This window comes from Vombatus ursinus, unplaced genomic scaffold (assembly GCF_900497805.2).
Source record: "Vombatus ursinus unplaced genomic scaffold, bare-nosed wombat genome assembly UNPS02014838.1, whole genome shotgun sequence".
Taxonomy (NCBI): domain Eukaryota; kingdom Metazoa; phylum Chordata; class Mammalia; order Diprotodontia; family Vombatidae; genus Vombatus; species Vombatus ursinus.
In genome coordinates, this window is record NW_020954616.1 from 137,017 (window position 1) to 163,273 (window position 26,257).

The 26,257-nt window shown below is 38.6% G+C and overlaps 2 protein-coding genes across 2 annotated transcripts in view; one reads left to right on the forward strand and one right to left on the reverse strand.

Moving 5' to 3' along the window:
• Positions 1 to 26,257, reverse strand: part of LOC114026367 (SLAM family member 5-like) — a 109,173-nt gene that overhangs the window by 33,795 nt on the left and 49,121 nt on the right. The window lies entirely within an intron of this gene.
• On the forward strand, positions 4,595 to 25,091 carry LOC114026387 (SLAM family member 9-like). Its single transcript, XM_027840080.1, has 3 exons — positions 4,595 to 4,686; positions 21,763 to 22,104; positions 24,630 to 25,091. Exons 1-3 carry the CDS (start codon positions 4,638 to 4,640, stop codon positions 24,731 to 24,733), a joined length of 495 nt encoding a protein of 164 aa, XP_027695881.1. The 5' UTR covers positions 4,595 to 4,637; the 3' UTR covers positions 24,734 to 25,091.

The window sequence follows — 26,257 nt, forward strand, 5'->3', positions numbered from 1 at the left end:
GAATTAGAAACCATCTTGTCCAATCCCTTCACTTTATACGGTGAGGAAGCTGAGGCCTGGAGACATGAGGTGACTTGCCCAAGTTCATACAGCTAGTTAAGGCACAGCTACCATAAGATTCCAACCTGGAAAGACTTGCATGGACTGGTGCAAAGTGAAATATACTGTGTACACAGTAACATCAATATTGTAAGATGATCAGTTATGAATGACTTCGCTATTGTCAGCAATACAAAAATCCAAGACAACTCTGAAGGACTTTTGATGAAAACTGCTATCCATCCCCAGAGATAGAACTGATAGTATCTGAATACAGATTGAAGCATTTTTTTAAACTTTATTTTTCTAGAGTTTTTTTGTCTACATTTTCTTTCACAATATGATTATTATGGATGTTTTGCATGACTACACATGTATAACCTATATCGAATTGCTTGCCTTCTCAATTTAAATAACATGAATAATCACCATATTATTTCTACTGTCATAGGAGCATAGATTCAGAAATGGAAGAGACCTTTGGACCTCATCTGGTCCAACCCCATTGTTTTATGTTTGAGACATTAGGAAATTATCCCTCATAGTTGGGGAGGGAGGAAGGGAGAGAATTTGGAACTCAAGATTTTAAAAACAAATGTTAAAAATTGGTTTTACATGTAACTGGGGGAAAATAAAATACTAAATAAAAGCTAAAAAAAATAGAAAAATTAAAAAATTATAATCTGCAAAATTATAGAGTTGAGCCAACTTAGTAGGTACAGTAAATAGAGAGCTGGACCTGGAGTCAGGAAGACTTGAGTTCAAATCCAGATTCAGACACTTGCTAGCTGTGTGACCCTGAGCAGGTCACTTAACTTTTATTTGCCTCAACCATAAAATAGGAATAATAATAGTATCTACCTCCCAGAGTTGTGAGGAACAAATAAAATAACATTTTAAAGCAATTTAGCAGAGTGTCTGGTACATAGTAGGTACAATATCAATGCTTATTCTCTTCCTGTAAGACCAGCTCCAACATGCTAAGATTTGCTGGTTCTGTGAATGAGGTTTGGAAGGCCACAGCCTGAGCCTAGGATTAAATGAGATTGTTACATAGACAGAAGCATGCACACACACAAACACATCCCAAGCATGCACACAGATGGTACTCATGATCTGAATTGACACCTGGGTTTTAGAATTTCCTGAATTTTACAGATAGAAGTGACCTGGGCAAACAAGATATGACTAGATTCAGATCAACCAAGACTGACAGAGGATAGGAAGAAGTTGTATTAGCAGCACCAGAAGTAAAAGCAGGAACAGAAATAACCATGAACTTACTCTTGAGTTGACAGAGAAGCCACAGGACCCACAATCTGCGATGGGCCATTTGGCACTAACTTTTTGACAAGTAGTCAAGGTGGAGGGTCTTGGGCTGCCTTCATGAAGTAGGGCCAGCATGCATAGTTTGAATCTTCACACTGAGAAAGGAGGAAATGTTTACCACTTTAACTTCCGCACCTCCCCGCTCTGGTTTCTTCACAGAGGAGTACACAGAACAGGACAGGAGGGAGGCATAGATAAACAGCAGTTAGTATGAAAGACCTGGATGGCTTGGTTGACTGAAAACTTGATTATGTCACCAGTAATAAGGCATCTAAAATAAGCCAAGGTGTTCTTGGGCTGTCCTGAGAAGCATGATGTTTAGAAATGGGAAGGTGATGAACCCATGGCGCTCTGTCTCTATCAGACCACCTTTGGAGTGTTGTGTTCATTTCTGGGTGCCACATTTTAGGAAGACCACTGATGAGCTTAAGAGCATCCAGGGGAAGGCAACTTGAATGGTGAAAAGCCTCCAGTTTATGCTAAATGAGGATGAGTTGGAGGAACTGGGAATGTTTAACCTTGAAAAGAGAAGTCTTTTGGGAATCATGCTAGCAACCTACAAGTTTGCTAGGACTTCCTCATGGACGATAGATTAGTCTTTTTCTTTTTTTTTCAGCCAAATACAAGGTTGATTAAAGATCTGCCGGGCCAGACTTAAGGAATCTGAGCACCTGTGAGCTATTGACTAGATTGTAAAAATCTGAGCAGTGGCTAGATTTTAAGAATCAGAGCCTAGATTAGTCTTTTTTCTCTGTGGTCCCAAAAGGCAAATCTAGGATCAATGGGAAGAAGTTGCAGAGGGACAGATTTGGGATTGATGTAAGCAGAAACTTCCTAATAATTAGCACCAGGGTTGTGCTGGAGCAAGCTTGTACTGGCTCTCAAGAGCCATTATAAATAAAGGCTTGATTTATTGCTTGTCTAGGGAAGGGAAGGGAATAAGCATTTATGTAGTGTAGACAATTTACACACATGATATAATTTGATTCTACTAAAAGCTTTGGGAAGGTAGGTGCTATGATTATCTCTACTATATAGTTGAGGAAACTAAGGCAAATAGAGGTTAAATGACTTGCCCACAGTCACACAACTAGCAAGTGTCTGAGGCTACATTTGAATTCAGATCTTCTTGACTCTAGGCCCAGAGCTCTATCCATTGTGCCATCTAGCTGCCTTCTCCTTATTATGACTAGTCTTCATAAAGTGCTAGAGAACATGCTGGTGATGCAAATTAAACTGAAAAATTTGTTCTGCCTAATAAACTGGTTGTTACATATGTATCAGCACAACCCTGATTAGAGCTATCAAATAGTGCTATATGTTTTCTCAGGAGGAAATCAATTCTCTTCCATGGGAAGGTCTTCAATCAGAGGCTGAATGATCATTTATTGGGTTTATTGTAGAAGAGATATTTTTTCAGATAAAGACTGGACTATATGGCTTCTGTGGTCCCTTCCAACTCCAATAGTGACAGGGATGTACTTAACATATGTGCAAAGCATAGTGTGAAGTGCTGTATGTAGGATATAAGGGAAATGTCCCCTGCTCTGAAGTGACTTGTGATTGTATTAATCCATCTGCATAGGACTTTAGATCCAGGAAGAAAGTGGGGAAAAGAGAGTCTCCTTGCAGCTTGGGAGTTTCAGTAAATTATAGGGAAGGGAGGGGCACTGTCAGATAACACTTAAGACTAGCTAAGATTCTACCCCTCATTCTCTGGTCTTTCTCTACCATTCCCCCATGAACCTCCCTCCCTCATTTTTCAACTTTTTAAAGTTCCATTGGAATGTAAGGTCCTTGAGGGGAGGAATTATCTTTTTCCAGTTGTGTTTGTATTCCCAGCATTAGGAAAGAGCCTGGCATATAGTTAGTGCTTAATAAATGCTTGTTGATTTGCCTTGACTTGTAGATGCTTTTGTACCGGCTGGAAAAAGCTTCCCCCTGAGTTCTGTCTTAAAGAAGTATTTTGAAGATATTACTCCAAACTCAGAGCCTGCAGTAACTTGAAAATCTCTCTCATTTCAATCCATAGAGTCATAGGCTTTATAGCTGAGAGGGATCACAGACTTAAGGTATAAGTCACCTAATCCACTTCCCTCCATTTTATAGGTAAGAGATGTTAAGTAACTTTCCCAAAGTGGCACAGGTAGCAAGTGTCAGCCACTTCCTTTATTTTATAGGTGAGGAAACTGTGTCCTGGAGAGGGAAAGTGACTTGCCTAATGTCTCTAGCAAGCAACAGCAGCAATTGAGAATAGGTCCCAGGTGTCCTGCCTACTCATCTGCTTAGGAATAGCACTGTTTCTGCATCCCAGCAGGGTCCAATATACAGAGGTTATAGCCAATTATAGAATTAGGTTAGGATCATGAGACATGAAAGGAATTACATTGACCACAACTAGGCATGTGACTCACTCTCTCCACCTTAGACACAGAAGGCACTTCTCATCTTCCTTGTATGTTTTCCTGGACATAAGCACTATGATCTCACACAAGGGGAAGGGAAGAGGGAGGAAATCAGTATTTGTTAAGCACCTGCTGAATATCAGACTAAGCATTTTCACAAATATCTTATTTTAAATGAGAGATAGCTAGGACTGGAGTGGATAGAGACCTGGGCTTGGAGTTAAGAAGACCTGAATTCAAATTCAGTTTCAGACACTTACTGTCTGTAACCCAGGGCAAATCATTTAACCTCTGTTTGCCTCAATTTCCTCAACTGTAAAATAGGAATCATAATAGTAACTGTCTTCCAGGGTTGTTATGAGGATCAAATGAGATGAAAGGGTTGATCCCTAAGAAGATAAACTCTTCCTCCTCAAACCTGGCCAAGGTACGCTGAGCTTTTGAAATATAGGTTTTATTCATCTAAAAAAAATTTTGCACAATGTTTGTTCAATCAAGGCCCCACAGAGGACAAAGTAAAACTTGGTCTATTCCCTTGTAAGGGAAGAGTAGCAGGTGTAGATTATTTTGTGATGGGGTCCTTTCAAATCTGATTTCCATGATAAATGGTCCCTAGCCAACAGTCTAGGTCTCCATTTCCATTTCCATCTTTCCAGGCCTCACTTACTTAACATGGACCACTACCCAGTGCCCAGGCCCCACATTCTTCTTTCTCACTTCCTCTTCACCTTAATTTTTTAAAGTAATTACTACCCCACCCCCAAATCTGGAGGTAAAAAGAGGAAGTCTGTCTATATGGGTAATAGGCACACACACACACATAAAGCCAGAAAGTAGTTCATTCAGTCCCTGCTGTTGGTTAAAATGATCCATCCCAGACTGTGGACCCTCTTCCTTCTCAGTCTCCTCCTGGGTGAGTACACACTGTTACATTATGACCTGATACTTCACAAGCTTCACTTTCCAGTTTCTCCCTTTCCTCTTTCACTACCCCAATCTATCTTGGTAGATTTTGAACTGGCCACTTTCCAAATCAGAGTCACTGTTACCTATAAAATTGAGGAATGTTGAGGGCTAGGTGGTCATTTCCATAGTGGACACTAGAGTGGTTTCTGGGTATGTATGTGCTCAAGCAGGGTGTGCGCATGTAGAAACAGTATGATGTTGTAGAGTGGACAAGGGTGCTGGACTTGAGTCAGGGAGAGCTGGGCTCAAATCCTAGCTCAGACTCTAGCTAAATGATTAAGGGCAAGTCACAACTACATTTTCCTCATCCATAAGATGGGGATACCTCATATGATTGTTCTGAGTCTCAAATGAAATAACATATATGAAGGACTTTGTAAACTTTATCTTTTAAATCATAGTTTATTTTTCCTCCCAATTATGTATAAAAACAATTTTTAACATTTAAAAAAACTTTTGAATTCCAAATTCTCTTCCTCTATCCCCTGCCCCCCTCCCTGAGACAGTAAGCAATTTGATATAGGTTATACATATGCAATCATGCAAACCATGTTTCCATATTAATCATTTTGTGGAAGAAAATTCAAACAAGAAAAGAAAGAAAGGAAGGAAGGAAGAAAGGAAGTAGGAAATGGTATGCTTTGTCTGTATTCAGATGACATCACTTCTTTCTCTGGCGGCAGATAGAATTTTTCATCATGAGTCCTTCCAGACTGCTTTGGATCATTGTATCGCTAAGTATATCTAAGTCCTTCACAGTTCTTCATTGTGTAATATTGCTGTTACTGTGTACAATGTTCTCCTGGTTCTGCTCACTTCCCTGTGCATCAGTTCATGTAAGTCTTTCCAAGTTTTTCTGAAATAATTCTGCTTGTTATTTCTTATAGTACAATATTATTACATCACAATCATATACCACAACTTGTTCGGCATTCCTCAATTGATGGGTATCCCCCACATTTCCAATTCTTAGCCAACACAAAAGAGCTGCTATAAATGCCTTAGTACAAATAGGTCTTGCCCCCTATTTGGGATATAGACCTAGAAGTGGTATTGTTGGATCAAAGGGTATGCACAGTTTTATAGTCCTTTGAGCATAGTTCCAAATTGCTCTCTAGAATGGTATGATCAGTTCACAACTCCACCAGTAGTGCATCAGTATCCCAGTTTTTGCACATCCCCTCCAACATTTATTATTTTCCTTTTCTGTCATATTAGCCAATCTGATAGGTGTGAGGTGATACTTCATAGTTGTTTTAATTTGCATTTCTCTAATCAATAATGATTTAGAGCATTTTTTCATATGATTATAGACAGCTTTGGTTTCTTTGTCTGAAAACTGCCTGTTCATATCCTTTGATCATTTATCAACTGGGTAATGACTTCTATTCTTATATATTTGACTCAGTTCTCTATATATTTAAGAAACAAGGCCTTTAATCAGAGATACTTGCTGTAAAATTGTTTCCCACATTTATGCTTTCCTTCTAATCCTGGTTGCATTGGTTTGACTTGTGCGAAAGCTTTTTAATTTTATATAATGCAAATAATCAATTTTGTATTTTGTAATGCTCTTTATCCTTTCTTAGGTCCTCAGTTCTTCTTTTATCCATAGATATGACAGGTAAACTATTACATACCCATTTTGAACTTATCTTGGTATATGGTGTGAAATGTTGGTCTATGCCTAGTTTCTGCCAGATTATTTTCTAGTTTTCTCCGCACTTTTTGTCAAATAGTGAGTTTTCATCCCAAAGCTTGGGTCTTTGGGTTTATCAAACATTAAATTACTATGATAACTTACTGCAATGTATTGTGTGTGCCGAATCTAATTCACTGACCCACCACTCTATTTCTTAGTCAGTACCAGATTGCTTTGGCGATTACTGTTTTATAATATAGTTTAAGATCTAGTATGGCTAGGCCACCTTCTTTCACATTTTTTTCATTGGTATTCTTGACCTTTTGGTCTTTCAGGTGAATTTTGTCATTATTTTTCTAGCTCTATAAAAGAAATTTTTTTGTAGTTTGGTACAGCACTGAAGAAGTAGGTTTATTTAGGTAGAATTGTCATTTTTATTATATTGGCTTGACCTACCTGTAAGCAATTCATGGTTTTTTTTTCAGTTGTTTAGATCTCTTTGTAAACTTTAAAGAACTATATAAACGTCAGTTACTAATATGTGTGTGTTGTCAAAGTTCAGAATATACTAGACCATAGTTTTACCTACAAAGAAAGAAATATCAAAGTTTTGCATTTCTTGTGCTCAGGTTTGGATGTACACCAGAGAGAAGGTTGGCAAATTCTCATTGTGCCAAGTCATTTCAGTGGACAGAGAAGAGAGGACGGGGGCTCATCTCTGCAGCCCATAAGTCAGTTCCTGTTTTCTGGGCCTCCTAGCCTCTAATGAGGCCCTTGTAAGGATGATTTGAACTTAGGAGGGTCTTTGGCACACTATGTCCAGTTTACCTGTTCTTCCAAGGGCCAGAACCTCAAAAAGGCCATGTGCAATAGGTGTCTCCACTTTCTCTCCTGTTACTATCTTCTTAACCTCTTACCATCTGGCTTCTGACCTTATCATGACATTGAAACTTCTCTTTCTAAAGTTGCTAAAGATCTTAGTTGCCAAATCCAATGGCTTTTTCTCAATCCTCATTCTCTTTGAACTTTCTGTAGCCTTTGACACCGTTGATTACTCTTTAAAAAAATGAGTTTTTATTGACATCTTTTGTTTTTACATTTTAAATTTGTTTTTATATCCCTCTCCTACCCTCTTCCCAGAAAACCATCCCATAGAACAACAAATGTTTAAAAATAAGAGAAAAGAAAAAGAGGAATAAGAGGTGGAAAAAAAACAGCAAAACTATCATACATTAAAAAAAAAATCTAACAAGGAAATGTGCCACACCATGGACCCTGCCCCTCCGCTGGCCAACTTCTGCAAAGAAGTGGGGATGGGAAAGTTATTGTATTTCATCTTTGCGGTCATAGGCATGCTCTTTGTAATTTTACAACATCCATTTTCACATGTTTTGTGTTGGTTGTTCTTTCCATTTACATTGTTGTAGTCCTATATATTATAGTTTTCTTATGCCGTTGGAATTTAAGAAGACTGTGTCCCCTTTGATTTTATCCTTGTTTCCCCGGAAAATACAGAACCTCAAGGGACAAGTTCAATACATCCTCCTCCACTGGCTGTATACCCCTTCTTTTGCAATCTCCCTGCCCCCTTCAGGCCAAAGCCTTAGGGAGCCCATGAGGTGTAAGTTTAATGGACAGGGTGGGCTGGGGCCAAAAACCTGGCTTTCCTGCTAGGAACTCAGAATCCCTTTAATTCCCAATGTTAGGTAGCTCTGAGGCCTGAGGATGTTGGCCAAGAGGAAATATATATGCTGGTTATTGGAATTGGAACTATTTCGCTTCCCAACTCATTGGTTATTTACCACTCTGTGTGTTCCCCTATATTCCCTCCCTTTTCTCCTTGTCCTCTCTTTTATCTGACTGGTCACATTGTCAAGACTCCTTTCTGTCTGTTAGGTAATTCTGAGCACATCCTACTCGGAAAGCTGGAAGACGGCCCATGAAAGTATGTGGAGTGTATGAAACTGGCAAAGATAGTCTGTAGTGACTGCTGCTTGTTCTCCCATCTTCCTCTTCATCATCTGTTCATCTCTTTCTTTCCCTACCACATCTTCTCCATTCCCCAGCTTCCCAAGGTAGAGAAAATAAATCAACAACTCATTCACATCGAGGTATTAGGCAATTCCATTCAGGAAACCCCAAGTCCTATTTTGTGCAAGGTACTGTACTCTGCTCCATGGCGTGTAATAAAGAAGATACTGTTCTCCAGGAGCTTACTGTCTGGTGGAGGAGGTACAAATAACAAATAAAAATATTCATGGAAGAGTAAGATAATACAAAGCAAAGACTCAGGCTAGGAGTCAGGAGAAATAGAAGACTAGAGAGATAGATAGCTTTGATCTGGAGGGAGGGAAGGCAGAGGCAGTTCCATGGAATTAATAGCCTCACTCAGGGCTATGTACCTAGTCATATGTGTACTATTTGCTTTGCAGGGTTCTTATAGAGGAAGGTTTTATAATCCTTAAAGTTTTGTACCAAGGGTTCTTCCCTTTTTTGTGTCCTGGACCCCTTGGCAATTAGGTGAAAGTTATGGACTCCTCCAAATAATATTTTAAAATGTATTAAAAAATACATAGGATAGCAAAGGAAACTAATTATATTGAAATAATTATAAATGTTTTTTAAAAACAACTTCACAATTATCTCAATGGAGGTAGAAAAAGCTTTTGACAAAATGCATTACCCTTTCCTATTAAAAACACTAGAAAGTACAGGAATAAATGGAGCTTTTCTTTAGATGATTAGTAGTATTTATCTAAAACCAAGAGCAAGCTTTATCTTTAATGGGAATAAACTAGAAAACTTCCCAATAAGATCAAGGGTGAGGCAAGGATGTCCATCATCACCATTATTATTCAGTACTATACTAGAAATGCTAGCAACAGCAATGAGATAAGAAAAAGATATTGAAAGAATAAGAACAGGCAATAAGGAAACAAAACTATCACTTGTTGCAGATGATATAATTGCATACTCAGAGAACCTGAGAGATTCAACTAAAAACTAATTGAAACAATTAACAATTTTAGCAAAGTTTCAGGATATAAAATAAATACACATCTATCATCATCATTTCTACATATTACCAACAAAATCTAACAGCAAGAGATAGAGAAATTATATTTAAAATAATTGCAGACCATATAAAATACTTGGGAGTATACCTGCCAAGACAAACCAGGAACTATATGAATACAATTACAAACCACTTTTCATACAAATAAAGTCAGAGCTAAACCACTGGAGAAATATTAATTGCTCAGATGTAGGCCAAGTCAATATAATAAAAATGACAGTTTTACCTAAATTCATTTACATTCTGTGACTTACCAATTAAACCACCCAAGAATTATTTTATAGATCTAGAAAAAAACAAAATTCATCTGGAAGAATAAAAAGGTCAAGAATATCCAAGCAATCAAATGTGAAGGGAGGTGGCTTAGCAGTACCAAATTTCAAACTATATTATCAAGCGCAATCATCAATACAATCTAGTACTGGCTTGGAAATACAATGGTAAAACAGTGGAATAGATTAGGCACACAATACACAGTAGTAAATGACCAGCAGTAATCTAATGTTTGATAAACCCAAACATCCAAGTTTTGGGGGCAAGAACTCACTATTTGACAAGAATTGCTGTGAAAACTGGAAAGCGGTTGAGCTTAGACCAACATCTCACACTGTATGCCAAGATAAGGTCAAAATGGGTAAATGATTTAGACATAAAGGGAGAGGTATCATTAACAAATTAGAAGAGCATGGAAAGTTTTACCTGTCAGATATAAGGAAAGTGTTTATGACAACGCAAGAGATTGAGAAGATCACAGAAAGTAAAATGGATAATTTTGATTACATGAAATTGAAAAGCTTAAAAACTTAAAATTAAGTAACTTGCCTATGTTCATGCAATTTGTAAATGTTAGAGTTAGGGTTTAAACCAAGTTCTTTCTGACTAAACCCTAATATTCTACCCCCTGTATCCCCATAGCCTTGTGTCTTATCACACTGTTCTGGTTTCCTCTCCAGAAGAAGAGATAAGCCAGGAGAGGGGACAGTATGCTCAAGCATTTCTTATACTTACTGATTTAAAAGAAAAACAAAGTCAAGTTTGATTGCTACCGGGGCTACATGGGCTACAACAAACATGTAGTAACTTTAGATGCCTGAGAAGGAATTCATCATTATGGAGTGCACTCTAAAGGAATCCCATGTGACTTTGCTGACTTGATGATATCTGGGGACTGGAAGATCATGCCACTCAATCAGTGTTCAAAGACTTCATGAAAGTCAGTGTAGTATAATAGAAATATCATTGAGTCTGGGATCAGAACTCTTGGGTTTGAATCCCAGTGGTGCTATTTCCTATCTTTGGGGCAAACTCTTTAGGTGCTCTAGGTCTCAATTTCCTCATCTAAAAGAGGAAGGGGATGGACTAGATAACCTCTAAGATTACTTGCAGTTTTAAATTCCATGACTTTATCTTCCTGCATGCTTTAATTTTATCCAGATCTGACTTCAGTAGTTTGGTCCTTACTCTACATTCTTAAATACCACCCTGCTTTCACCCTCAAGTTTTTGATACCGTTCTTACATCTATCCCTGTTCCTAGTTCCCCCATCCTCAAACCTGAGCCACAATTAGTTTGGGAGAGGTTTATTTACAAGGGAAGGATGAAATTTGCAACCCATGCCAAAGGAGTAAGAGAAGTCCCCAAGTGTTCAAGAATGTATCTGAGCGGTCAAAACTAGTGGCCTATGATTGGTGCTAAACTTCCTAAGTCTAAGTTAGCCTCAGGCCAACATTATTAGGATTCTGGTCATTGCGTTGGGAAATCATCTGCTCTAATTCAACTAAAACCTCATTTCAACCTGGGATCTCTTCCCCACCCCCAGCCTAGAGCAACATCCAGCCAGGAGGCTTTATACTGGGCCCTCTGGTCTGTATGCTTCCTCATTTACATTTACATGTACATTGGTTAAGTTATGATAAGCATTTGAGATGGCCAATTGATAAGGGATATTGATGCCTCCCACACCATGGTTCTCTACCCCATTCATGAGTTAGCCTATACATAACATGGGGAATAAAAATTATTGCCATAACAATGGTTCATAATTCTCTGACCCCAAAGTACTTCAGAAATGTTGTTTCTTTACACAGGTCTAGCCCAACTATCTGACAGCTTCCCACAATTTTAGTTCAGGAAAAACTTGCTTGTTTGTTTGTCTTTTCTTATCTAGTATTTCTCAGTTCAACAATCTGCCTAGGAGTAATATCATGGCATTGAAAGTTTTCTGGATATGGAGTATGTATTTGTGTCCCATCTCTGCCACCTTCTATTTATGCTAGTTGGAACAAGTCACTTAACCTGTCTTGGCTTCAGTTATCTCATTTGTATGTATAACCAAAGGTTCAAAGTTCATTTACATATGACTCTTCAATTGGTATAGACTGATTACTCAATGCTCCAGGTATGTCTGAGAGGTAGAGTGTGCAAGTGTCTTTCTGCTTTAAGAGAGAAGAAATGAGGGTCCAGATTTTCTCCTGGGAGAGGTTCCTAAAGGAATCTGGAAATAAGCCCACATGTAGAGGAGTTGGCACCTTGATCATGTCCCTATATTCAGCTTGCTACATTAGAGATTTTGGGGAAGTTTACCTTGGGTGAAATCTATGACTCTTTCTCTTGGTTGAGCTGAGATATTTCACTCCTAGTGGGAGAACTCATTCATTATATGTATTTGCTGATACTGGGCTTCTAGGTGGCACAGTGGATAGAGTACTGGATCTGATGTCAGGAAGATCTGAATTCAAATCTGGCTTCAGACACTTACTAGCTGTCTGACCCTGGGCAAGTCACTTAACCCTGTTTATCTCAGTTTCTTCGTCTGTAAAACGAGCTGTCAAGAAAATCCTTCCAAAAAAGGATCATGAAGAGTCAGACACAACTGAAATAATTAAGCAACAACAAATGGTATATTCTCATCTATATACCTTATCTGATTTCTATTTACTATTGGTTTAGGTAAATAAATTTAATGGCTAGTCACCATGTATGGTCTTTGTGTAGCTGACATTTGATAGAAAGGGAGATAAGTCTTAGATATATAGCTTGAGGCACTCCTTCCCATCAAGGGAGAGTAATCAGGAACATGAACCTAAAAATTATTTCCCCTAGACTAACAATACATAGAGGGGTCAGATAGAAATACTTCTAGCACAATACCCTCTCTCTCAATACAACAAAGTGGCCATCCTCTGGGCTCATTCTCCCAACTCCAGGAGTCCCAGAAAAAACTCAGTGTAACTTTGTGCAAAGTCCTGATCTAAGAGCAGCTCTTATACAAGAACATCAAGGATTCTCTCTTCCAGCTATGATCAGAAACCATTATGCCTAGTGACACCTCTGGTTATAATCCTTTTCTGTTTCAGCTATGGAGGTGTTAGTCTTGGCCCCAGTGTGGGGCTCAGTGGGGTGTCTTAGTACCCTTGCAGTTAATAGAGTGGTATTGAATGATGGCTTGTCCATAATTTACCTGGTTATCATAAACAGTCACAATGAGCCTAGGAAAAGTAGAAAGGGCCTCTAGAGCCAGAGTTCTCAAATTTTCAAGGGTTTCAGTTACATATTAATTTGTCTGCTTATCTACTGTCTGTTGTTTATGCAAATCATATAAAATATAAATTTTTACAAAGAATATTAGACATCATTGAGTTTGATGCCTTCATTTTACATGTTAGAAAGTCTGCATCTCTGAAAAGGTTAAATGATATGTTTGTTTTTTCTTTTTTGGGGGGAGGGGTGGTTAGGCAATGGGGTTAAGTGACTTGCCTAGGGCCACACAGCTAGTTAAGTGTTATGGCCAGATTTGAACTTAGGTTCTCCTGAATCCAGGGTCAGTGCTCTATCCACTGAGCCACCTAGCTGCCCCTAAAAAGGTTAAATGATATGAAGTCAATCCTGTGTGCTCTCTCCATCACTCCCCCCCTTTTTCTCTCTTCTTTCCTTCCTTCCTCCCTTCCTCCTGGTCCCCTCTCTCCCTCCTATCCTTTATTCTTCCTTCCTTCCTTCCTTCTTTCCTTCCTTCATTCCTTCCCTCCTTCCTTCCTTCCTTCTTTATTAGATTATTTAATTCATTGATTGACCAATAATAGGTCCTAGGCTAAACCCCACTTGGTCATTGTTTGGGTCCTGATTGCTCAGAATGAATGTAAATAGCAATTATTTCTGTTTTGGCAAAAAACCCTGAGGGTCTTCCACTCCCAGATTGATTTTGTTTTTTCACTAGGTAGAAGAAGCCATTCTTGAAAAGAAGCCATTAACTTTCTTTGTTCTGAGAAGCCAGGTTGAGGAGGAGTGGTGGTGGTTAGTAGTGGTGAATGGAGGATGTTGGTGTTGGAGGCAAAGCTTTGGGAGAGAGTAAGAGTCACTGACTTCAGGTTCAGATACTGACCTAACTCTGCTGCAAATGAGTTGTTTCCAAGGGACGATAACCAAAAAGAAGAAATGAATGAGAACTATATTAATAATAGTTCACATGCATAGAGGGCATTAAGGTTTGCAGGAACTCTTGCAAATAAAGATATATGAGCTCATTTGATCCTCACAACAAGCCTATAAGGGAAGAGCTATTATTATCCACATTTTTACAGATGAAAAGAAGTAAGGTTCAGAGCAGTTAATTGACTTGTCCAGAGTCACGTAGTTACTAAGTGTGTGAGACAAGCTATAAACCCACATTTTCTTGATTTCAGGTCCAGTGTTCTATCTACCACATCACACTACTTCCTCTGTGAGTAACCCCTCAACGATTCAGAACTCTGGCTGGTTACTCTTGTAAGAGAGTTGCTAGAATCATAGTATAATAGGGTTTTGAGATGAAAAGAGCCTTAGAGATCAGCTCATCCAACTCCATTTTCTATTTGAGAAAACTGAGACCCAAAAAGTTAAGTAACTCACTGTTGAAGGTCTAACAGCTGGCAAGAAACTTTTTTTGGAACACTGGATTCCAACATCAGAACCATTGGGAATGACCTGATAGATATTTCTGACCAGAGTATGGATCAGTCACCCTGAGACATCTTAGAACTTAGTACTGTAGTAATGAAAAAAAGGCCATTGGACCAACTTAGCTCTTTCCTTTTTAGTCAGGAGAAAGTTCTAGTTTAAATAATATGGGGGATTTCATTTAGGGGCTCTACTGAGAAGCCAGAAAGAGAGAATTCATTTCAGATGATGGTTATTAGAACTCAGGAACTAGTTTCTAGACTAGGAAAATCTGTGCTCAGGAAGGTCTTTAGCAACCTGTGATATCTAAATGATATACTTTCTGTCCCACATTCCAGATGGGGACCACAGGTTAAGTTCTGTTTCCCAAATTTCTTCAAAGAAATTTTATTTAGCTTGGGTGGTGTTTAGAAGACTATTATGCATCTCTAGGAAAGATATCAGAAGCATTTAAGGTTTTTCTGACCATGGGATAGACAAATAATCCAGTGTCATCCTAGAACCACAAAATTGGATGAAGACAAAAACCTAACATCCACCCAACTCAGTCCTTTCCACTCAAGCCCAGAGAAAACCAAGGTTGGATATCATTTAGTGATCCTTAATCAAAGAGTTTGCCCAGGGGCAAGAGTGGGAAAACTCATTCCAGGGAGTTGAACATTTAGAACTTTGCATCCATTACTCCAAATTTCATTTCTGTCCCAATGGAATCACCCATCATGCCCAGGAACATTGTTTTTCAACCTCTCAAGGGTATGAGGAGATACATAGGACTTTTGAGGGAACAGTTCTGAGGAAGAGGAGTTTAGAAATCATGAGAAAAGTGGAGAGGAAACAGTATGAATGATTAGAAGTTCCATTTATCAGAAAAGGCAGGAGAAGAACTGGAGGTTCATAGAATGTTAGAGCATGAAGAAGTCATAAAGATAGTCTGGAAGGATGGTGCTGCTCTTGACAGAAATAGGGGAAGGGAATAAGTAATTATATAGCACCTATTATGTTCCAGGCACTATGCTAAGTGCTTTTTACAAATATAAAAACCTGGGAATTAAGTGCTAGTATTATCCCCATTTTATAGTTTAGGAAACTGAAGCAAACACAGGATAAGTGACTTGCCTAAGGTCAAATAGGTAGTAAGTCTCCGAGGCTGGATTTAAACTCAAGTCTACCTGACTCCAGACTCAGTGCTCTGTCCATTGGGGCATCCAGCTATCTCTATAAATAGAGAAATTCAGAAGAGTGCTAAGGCTTTTTTCTTGGGGCAGGGGGAATAGTAAGTTTTATTTTGATCAGTTTGAGATGTGTGTAGAACATCACGTTCAAAATGTTCTGTAGGGAGTTGGTGTTTTGGGACTAGAATTCAGGAGAGATACTAGGGCTGGAAATAAAGATCTTGGAGTCATCTGCTTAATGATAATATTTTAATTCATAGGACCTGTTGAGGTCACTAAGAGAGCATGGGAAGTGAGAGTACACAGAGAGAAAAGAACCCGGAACAAAACCTCGTGGTTTGCTCACAGTAAAAGAGCACAATAGGGATAATGACCTTACAAAAAGAGACTGAAGAGTGTTCAGACAGGTAGGAGGGGGTGCCAGAGAGAGCAGGGTCATGAAAACCTAGAGAAGAGGGAGTACCCAGGAGGAGCGGTTGGTCAATAGTTTCAAATGCTCCACAGAAGAATGAAGACTGAAAAGAGGCCATCATATTTGGCAAGTGCTGGAATCCTCAATAATTTGTGAAACTGTCACTATAATCCCAAAGGTCATCACCTTCATGAGACCCTCCACTTCCAAGGCTGGAGGAATGTGTAGGTGATTGGGGAGTGTCTAAAATCATCTGCATTGGGGATGGGAGTGGAATATAGATGACAAGACACTTTAAATACAAAAATATTTGATCCTGGTCTTTTAAGGGAATTTTTTTCTGACTCTTTTGGGAAAAATCTGTTTTTCTCTGAGATAAAAGTAACTCAGATTATTTAATCATTAAATATTTTTGCTCCCCTCCACCCCCCCACTATCCAATAGGGGGCAGTATTTCTGCTAGAACTGTGATAGTTGTCATGCTCAGTTTTCTGGGAGCTCTAAATAAGCTATTTTAATATCTATGGCAGCCATCAGTTCAAGCTTCAGGTACTTACTTTCAATGGAGTTTGGGATGACAAAAGTAATCTATGTCACATCTCTCCCCCTGTCTTTCACTGCAGTGTCCATGGCCTCTATCTTCTAAAAATCTAGGGAAAGAAATTAATTCCAGAAATAGATCTCAAATCTTACATCTTGCACCCATTTAGATTCCATTCTTGCCTCTTTCCTTGATATAGCCCCCCAAAACTGACTCAATCAGCCCACTGGCTACAATGAAAATGAAAGTGAGGTATAAATTGTAAGTTTCAAAGTGATATAGTATACCAGCTTATGGTCAAGTTGAATTTTAAACATTTCCACCCTCTCTTTTGTTCTCCTTTCCTCACTTTCACCTCAGAGAGACAGGTTCACGAAGAGACCCCTTGCAAAAAGGAATTCTAACAAGCCTTAGTCTTAGTCTTAAAGTCAAAGAGAGCAGGGAAACCACTTCATTGTGATCTAAACTCACCCTCTCTCCTTCTTTGCATGTCTAAGACCTGTCATTGATTCCATTTCCTGTCCAGCAGTCAGGACAGGAAACCTGCTGTCTGGTACTTCAGCCTGTGGCCCCAGGAAAATCCCCTTGGGTTGCCCACAATGTCCAGCTTCTTGTGACTCCTCGCAGATTTGGTGGAAGGGCTATCTCCAGCAACTCTGATCTATATCTGACCACTGGATCCAGATGGCTCTGGAGGAGAAAGTGATGCTGGTGACTTTGCACAGCCCTCCCTCACTTAAATCCAATTCACTTGCACCTGATATCATGGTCCTCTTTGAGATCAAAGGACAAACAACAACACAGATTTAGTCAGTCACTTGGAACTTCTATGGACTGGCTCTGGAAAACTTATCTCTGGGCCACTCATATAATTAGATGTAACTTCTCCTAGTGTCCCAGGTGTGCCCTGGGGATGTGCTATTCCAGAAAGAAAAAAAGAAACTAGAAAGTTGAATGCCTAAAGAGACAACTCTACAAATACTATGTATCCCTTTAAAAGCCCCACCAGGGAATATGATGGAGTGCTTCTCTGCCAACTGTCCTTTTTAGTAGTCTTAAGGCTATTCCACTTTCCACTTCTGTCTCATTGGCAACTAGATCTTGGAAATGTCAGGGGAAAACAGGTATTCACTGCAGTATGGGAGGTTGCCATAGTAAAGGGTACAATTACTTATGCAAACTTTGTGTGAGAGATACTCAGGATTTGAAGGGCCCAGCTGCACTTTAGCAGACTTTTTAACTTATTTGGCTCATGGCCTTCATCTAGGAAACCTGGGGAAATGTATACATGTAACCTCACAGTGTTCTGAGATAGACTCCCCACTTGTAATCTTATAGTTCATGATGTTGCAAAGGACATTTTTACTAAAAGGAGGTAAGTGCAACAGATGTTTGAATGCTCTATGATTTAATAAATGAGTAACATTTGTGACCCAGGTATGGCATTGTATATATATATGTAAATTTATTCTGTACATACTTCTATTTATCACTTCTTTCTCTGGATGCAGATAGTGTCTTTCTTCATATGTCCTTTATAGTTAATTTGGGTATTTATAATGGTCAAAATAACTTATTCACTCAAAGCTGTTCTTAAAACAATATTGCTCTTACTGTAAACAATATTTTCTTGGTTCTGCTCATTTCACTCTTCATTATTTTGTGCAAGTCTTTTTATGTTTTTCTAAAATCATTAAGTTCATCATCTCTTATAGCACAATAGTATTCCATCACAATCATATACCCAGCTTGTTTAGCCATCCCGCAATTTATAAACAATACCTGTGATTTCTGGTTCTTTGCCACCACAAAGAAAGCATAAACATTTTAGAACATATAGGTTTTCTCCCCTAATTATCTTCAGAAATAAACCAAGTAGTGGTATTGCTGGGTCAAAGGATATAGGTAGTTTAATAACTCTTTGGGCATAATTCCATTTATCAATTGGGGAATGACTCATATTCTTATAGATTTGACAAAGTTCTTTATGTATTTTAGATATGAGACCTTTATCTGATAAACTGTCTATAGAAAATTTTCCCCAATTTTCTGCTTTCCTTGTGAATTTGGCTACATTTGTTTTACATACATAAAACCTTTTTTAATTTAATGTAATTGAAATTATACATTTTACACCTAACTTTGCTCTCTGTTTCTTGTTTATTCATAAATTGTTCGCCTATCTATAAGTCTGTTAAGTAATATGTTCCATGTTCTTCTAATTTTCTTGTAAAATTTCTTGTTATATCTAGGTCATGTATCCATTTTGACCTTATCTTGGTAAAGGGTGTAAGATATTGGTCTATATCCAGTTTCTGCCATACTGCTTTCCAGTTTTCCCAACAAATTTTTTTTTGCCAAATAATGAATTATCTTTGTACTTGTCAAATACAAGATTATTATGTTTATTTCCTGCTGTAAATTATAGGTCTACTCTATTCCATTGATCTACTTTTCTATTTCTTGGCCAATACCAGATAGTTCTGATAATTACTGCCTTATATATAATAATATAAAATATAAATGGTGCTATTAAACCTCCTTCCTTTACATTTTTTTTCATTATTTCCTTTGATATTCTTAATTTTTTATTTTTCCAAGTGAATTTTATTATTTTTAATTCACATTTAAAATTATAACTATTTGTGAATTTCTCTCCTTATTTTTACTATTTTCCTTCTCAGCCTCTCTTTTCACCCTATCCCTGTTACTTTATCTTTTCCCCTTACCCTCTTATTCCTTATTTTATACTCTTTCCAAAGTTTTCTTCCTACAGTTGGGAAGCACAGTTTGTTCTGGGGATGCCTTATTTTTCCTTGCAGGAGGAGTCACTGTCCTTACCTCCATTGCCTCCCCACCCCTAACTAAAACCCCTCTGTGAGCTCTGGGAATTATCTTCGCCCAGAGGATTCAGTCACTTAATCACTAAGTATTGAATATCCTTGTTTGTTCATGCTCAGATCTCAAGCTTCAGGGGCCACCTTGTGGCTATTACACTTATTAGTACATCTCATCATTAGCCCCCAATAACTTTGAACAACTACTTAATGCCATCCTCCCCCTAGTGCTGCCGTAGTAGAAACAATGTCTCTATGGAGCCCAGATTCGCATTTTGTGGGGGCAAAAGTTTTCTATGATTAAAGAATATGACATATTGTTATCTTGGAGAGAAAATAACTTTCCCCATGAGTCAGGCAGGAAATGTCCTAAAAGATCAAGATCAGGTAAAATATAAATAATATAAAATTATGCATAATAATAGATTATATATTATAATTATATAATATATCATATATAATTATATAATATAATTAAAATCTTTTACATTTCGCCTCTATCCCTACCCCAAACCAAATTGGCTTCAGACATGCCTCCAATCTACAACCTTTAAGGGAAGGTTAAATGTGGTTGGAGGGCCTTGAGATTTATAGGTCATAAAGCCAAAAAGGTGTTGATCTCCTAGACCTCAAAGAGGAAGGTCCGTTCCCAAAAGAGGAAGAATCCAAAGAGGTGAAATGGGGACGAATTGTAAGATCTGAAAGGGAAAAAGAAGATCAAGAGGCACAAGGTCATTGGAAAAAGAAGAAGAAAGGGGGAGTTAGGGTATCCTAGAGTATAGGGCAGCGGGAGGGCCCGATAAATGAGGCTCTGAGTTCCATGTCAGAGGAAGTTCTGGTCCCTAAATCAATGGAACTGGGGTCTCAGGAAGCCCCATAAGAAAGCTGGGCAGGGGAAAAGGACCACTAAATAAGATAATAGGGGCAGCTACATGGCTCAGTGAATAGAGGACCAGCCCCGGAATCAGGAGGACCTGAGTGCAAATTTGACCTCAGACACTTGACACTTACTAACTGTGTGACCCTGGGCAAGTCACTTAACCCCATTGTCTAACCCTCCCCCCCAAAAAAAGATAATAAACATCCCTAAGTCTGACAGAATACGAGAGCTTTAGCAGTGTGTAGTAGTAGAAAGAATACAGAACTTGGAATCAGGAGGCACTTGAGTTCAAATCTTTCTTCTGACACTAGCTGTAGCATCATGGGCAAGATTCTTAGCCTCTCTGAGCTTCAGTTTCTTCATGTATATAAATGGAATAATAATAGCACCAACCTCAAAGAGTTGTTGCAATGATCAAATAAAAATATAGGTTAAGCAACTTGCAGACCTTAAAGGAGCTATGTTATATGTCAGCCATTATTCTCATTAGAGCTGAATGACACCTATTTTGACTGGTGCCTGCCTTCTGTTTTGTACCCTATAGCCTCAGATCCCACCCTGGCTTCCTCTTGATGGCACAGTTTTAGAGGCCACCCTTTCCAACACTGGTGGAACATTTACTTGTACCTCTGTCTCACTGGTCATGATAGGGAGATTGGAACACTATTTGCTCCTCATTGTTACTTTTAGGAGCCCTCTCTACCATCATGACTCTATAACCACTCCTCCTTTGAGATTCATTTAAGCCATATTTACTAGCCAATCAAGAATCTGTTGGCTGTTGTCTTCTGATTTCAAAGATATTCTTCTTCCTTACTCAACAGGTTCAGTACCTGGCTCACCGTCTTTCTCCTCTGCAATCCCTGCCTTCATACTAAGGGACTTACACATACATATTTATACTCTTCAAACACCCTAACCTCTCAGTTCTTCAACTAATTTATCTCCCCACTTATTCCTCCACTGCCCCTCAAATATATACATGTATGTGTGTATATTTATGTATATGTGTATATATATAGATATCTATGTGAATATGTGTGTGCATGCATGTATGTGTATACAATACATACATACATGCATGCATGCATACATATATACCCTTTATCTTGGCATCAGTCCCAAGTATTCCAAGTACCATGAACTCTGAAATTCCTTTACTTGATCATAATCTGTTATTATTCCACCTACTCCTCTGCCTTGCAACCCCAAACCCTGTTCTTTGTTGTCACCATGATGAGAGCTGGTACCAGGTTTGAATTTAGGCTCCAACACATATACATTCTGAAATTGTGGCCAAACCACTACACCTCTCAGAGTCTCAGTTTCTTCAGCTGCAAAATTGGGGTGAAGATAATATTTGCAATAACTCCCTTAAAGGGTAATTGTGAGCAAAACTTTTTATAAAGCTCCAAATGCTATAGAAATGTGAAATATTGTTGTACAAAGAATCGTCAACAGGTGGGGGGCTTCCAGGACCCTGTGGATTTGGGGTAAGGAGGTTTTTGTTATTTTCTTTTTGTGTTTTCAGGGCCAGGAGGCTCCAAAGGGATTGCAGGCCCAGGAGAGTTGATTGGCATTGTAGGGGAGTCGATTACTCTTCCTTTGGAAATCATGGCAGGAGAAAAGGTTGAAAACATCACTTGGATTTCACAAACACTGGTTGCTGTTGTGTACTCGGGACAAGGAAGAAAACCAGCCAATATCACACAAATAAACCCTCTTTATGTGGGAAGGTTGAATGTCCCTACCCATAGCTACTCTCTGGAGATCAGCGCCCTGAGGATGGAGGATGCAGGGTCCTACAGAGCTTTGATAACCATTCAGACCTGCTCTGTGGGCACCAACAAGAAGTTCATCTTGAGCATCCATGGTGAGTTCAGGAGCAGAGCTCCTGGCATTTAAATTATTGATACCTGGATATTTATCTTAAGTTCCTGGCTCCTTAGTTTTCTCTTCTGGGACTAAGAGAATGGAATGTTTATCTTCACAGTGAGTGCCTTTCCCCTCACTTGGCATGGCTGAAGGAGGTAAGCATTACATCGAACTTCAGGATCAGTGCTGATGGCTCCTGTATCAACATCCTGATTGAACTCCATGTAAGGGGGATAAAAGCTAATATTTTTAAGTATTTTGCAAACCTTAAAATATTAAAATTTATTATTATAATGTAATATTCATTAATATAATGCTTTAACATATATAATATGTTATAATATATAATAATAATTCATTAATATTTTTATTTGTTCTCTTCCAAATTCCAAGATTCTATGATTCTGCTAAGTACATTGGAGAGAACTGAAAAATGGTAGGGAAGTGAGGAAGCCAGGGCAGACTCTGTTGTTGCTGTCAGAAGTAGTTATGGTATACTGTAATGAAAAAATGACAGTGAAACCAAAAGATCTGGGTTCAAGATTCTACCCTATCATTTATTAGCTGTATGATCATAGTCATTCTGTCTATTCTGAAACTGTTTCCTCAGATTTAAAATGGGGATAATAATACTTACATTATGTAATTCAAAGGGTTTCTGGGAAGATCAAATGAAATAATGAATGTAAGTAGTACCATAACTCACAAAGTGCAATGCGAGTTTCAGTTAATATTATCAAAATTGTTATTAATAACTTCAGGAACTCTGGGTTTGTGAAATTGAGAACAGAAAACACATGAGCATCTGTGGATGGATTTCCCCAGGGCTTTCAACTTCACTGGAAAAATGAAATTAACTAAATAGGGCATCATTCATTTTCATGAAGAATGTGTTGCTCTCTCTTTTCTCTTAGTTTGGGACCTAGGAGGGTAATTTTTCCCAAATGGAGTCCTTTAGGGACAGAACCTAACTCTGAGCCTCATTTCCTCATCTATAAAATGATGTTTTTAAAAGGCTTTTCCAGCTTTAAATATATAATCCTAGGAGGACTAGTTATCTCCAGGGGTTTGTGATCTGGGAGAAGTTGTCCATAGAAGGGATTCTTCCCAAGCCTCTACCCAGAGTTCAGAGTCTGGGGTCTCTCAGGGATAGAGTCTTTCTGAGGGAAGCACAGTTGATACCAGAGATACTTCCCCTTGTACGCATCACAGTCTTTCTTACTTCAGTTCAGTTGGTTGACCGCAACAGGCACACCTTTTGCTAGCTAGGACAGTCATCTCCAGGTTGGTGTTTTATTCATTGGTATCTTGTGAGTATCATGGTCCTGTATTGTGCTAGATGCTATAGGACACAAAAACTTAAGACAGTTTCTAGACTAAAGAGGTATCAGTTGGCTTATATAGCCCTTGACGGTTTTCAGGGAACTTAACATTATCTCATTTGATGATCACAACAACAACCTTGTGAGATAAATACTATTATTAACCCATTTTTATAGATGAGGAAATAGAGGTTCAGAGAAGCCAGAAGTCTTGCCCAATGTCACATAGCTAGTAAGAGGCCGCTAGGAGGTACAATGGGTAGAATGCTGGGCCTGGAGTCAGGAGGAGCTGAGTTCAAATCAGACCTCAGATACTGATTGGCTGTGTGATCCTGGGTAAGTCACTTAACTTCTATTTGCCTCAGTTTCCTCATCTATAAAATGAGGATAATAACAACACCTAGCTTCCAGGTTTGTTTTAAGGATCAAATGAGATAATAATAGTAAAGCATTTAGCATGATACCTAGTACATAGTAAACTCTATATAAATGTTAGCTAGTTAGCTAACTAGTAATAATAGTGGTAGTGGTAGTAATAGTGGTAGCAGTAGCAGCAGCAGCAGCAGCAGTAGTAATAGTAGTAGTGGTAGTGGTAGTGGTAGTAATAGTGGTAGTAGTAGCAGCAGCTGCAGCAGCAGTAGTAGTAGTAATATTAGTACTATGGGTGAAGGAGAGATTTGAATCCAGGTGTCTCCTGACTATGTTCACTGTTCTTTCTACTATACTATACTTTTAGAATTTTCCTATTCTGAAGAGATGAAAGGGTGGGGGTGGTAAGTGGGTATTATCTCATTTGGAGACCTGTCTTCTGAACCCCAGCTTCTTGAGGAACAGAAACCCCTGTTCCGTTACAGGGCGGGGATGGGGAATCTGCAACCTGGAGGCCACATTTGGCCGTCTGGGTCTTCAAGTGCTATCCTTTGACTGAATCCAAACTTCACTGAACAAATCCCCTTAATAAAAGGATTAGTTCTCTAAAACTTGGACTCAGTCAAAAGGATGAACTTGAGGACCTAGAAGGCTACATGTGGCCTCAAGGCCGCAGGCTCCCCACCCCTGGTCTAGGGGTCCAGACCACCTACTAGGATGGAGTTCAGAGCACCATCTACTGGTGTCTCCCTTGGTACTGTGCTCTGTAACAGTTCTTTTCCTTTACTTTCCTAGTGACCTTGCTTCTTTTACTCTCCTTTTTCCCTTTCAGATTCTATAGCTCTTGCTCATTCAGCCTCCTCAGGTTCTTCCTCTTTGGGGAAGGGGACTTTCTTCTTTGGATTCCTGGGGGTCCTGAGAATTGGACAAGTCTGATCCTGACACAAAGAGAATCCAGAGGAGGAGTGAGAAGATGGGAGTCCTGTTGTGAGACACTATGCAACATTGAGTTTCTTGTCTATGCCCAATGGAGAGTTGCCAATCTGAGAACACAGCTCCCCTAGTTCCTCATCTGACATAGAATCCCTATATTTGCAGAGATGGATTGGCTGTAGGGTATTCCTGCATCTTCTCCTGCTATTGTTGAAGGTAAAAAATGTGACTCTACCTAAAACCTGAATATGAGATTATGGAGAAACCATTGTGCATTTACTTCATTTTTTCTTAAGAAAATTTTTTTTTGTTACTCTAAAGCTGAGAAACACCAATAAACAAGGATTTTCATATACAAAGAACAGAAAAAGAGGATTGTATGTGAAACTGTGAATTTCCATTATGTAGATGTTCTCTATCAAAAATGATGTGTGGTAGGCTAGCAACCAACTACAGAGGGATGCAGATATTGATCTACACCTAGTTTCTGCCATACTGGATTGACTTATTCTTCAGAAGACCCTAGTTAGACATTCTCTCATTCCCCACCCCCATCCCCACCCTGCCCTTTTAACAATGAGAAGTCACTAGACAGTTTCAATTTCTGTGTTAGGAGATACTAGAAGGGAAGTAAAGGGAAGGGAATAGTATTTGTATAGCATCTAATATTTTTCAGGCACTGTAGCAAGCATTTCCTCCCCCCCCCCCATAACAGTATCTTTATTTATTTATTTTTAATTTATGGAATAAACCAAGTATTTCCATAACATAGTACAATAAAAAGATGATTGTACATGAAACTACAAATCTATTATACACAACTTGCTATTCCTTTCAAATACACAACAAAATTATCACGTAAATTTTTTTCTTCCCTCTCCCCCAAGAGATGACTACTGTTAGACACAAATAGGTATATATCTATGCAAAATCATTCATATATACTTCTATTTATCAGTTCTTTCTCTGAATGCAGATAGAATCTTTCTTCATATGTCCTTTATAGTTAATTTGGGTATTTATAATAGACAAAATAACTTATTCACTAAAAGTTGTTCCTAAAACTGTTACTGTATACAATTTATTACTGTTACTATATACAATGTTCTCTTGGTTCTGCTCATTTTGCTCTTCATTATTTCATGCAAGTCTTTCCATGTTTTCCTAAGATCATTGAGCTCATCATTTCTTATAGCACAGTAGTAATCCATCACAATCATATACCATGACTTGTTCAGCCATTCCCCAATTCATTTCCCACTCACATTCAAAATTATAATTGCTATTTGTGAATTTCCCTCCATCTTATTTTTACTCACTACTTTCCTTCTATTTCTCTTTTCACCCTATCCCAGTTATCTTATCTTTTCCCCTCTTGTTCTTTATTTTACCCTCCCTTCTAAAAGTCCCTCCTTTATGATGTATTTACCCTATCCTCCTAATCTTAATCAAGATACCATTCTAAAAATCCCTCTCCCACCGTACTCCCCAGTTTTCTCACCTCTCTAGAAGTTCAAAAACCTTCTA

Bases quoted from the DNA above. Each gene is read 5' to 3' on its own strand.
- LOC114026387 (XM_027840080.1), top strand. From the start codon at position 4,638: ATGATCCATCCCAGACTGTGGACCCTCTTCCTTCTCAGTCTCCTCCTG. The intron at 4,687-21,762 runs GTGAGTACACAC...TTGTGTTTTCAG, and splicing joins CCTTCTCAGTCTCCTCCTGG to GGCCAGGAGGCTCCAAAGGG. The intron at 22,105-24,629 runs GTGAGTTCAGGA...TTTCCCTTTCAG, and splicing joins GTTCATCTTGAGCATCCATG to ATTCTATAGCTCTTGCTCAT.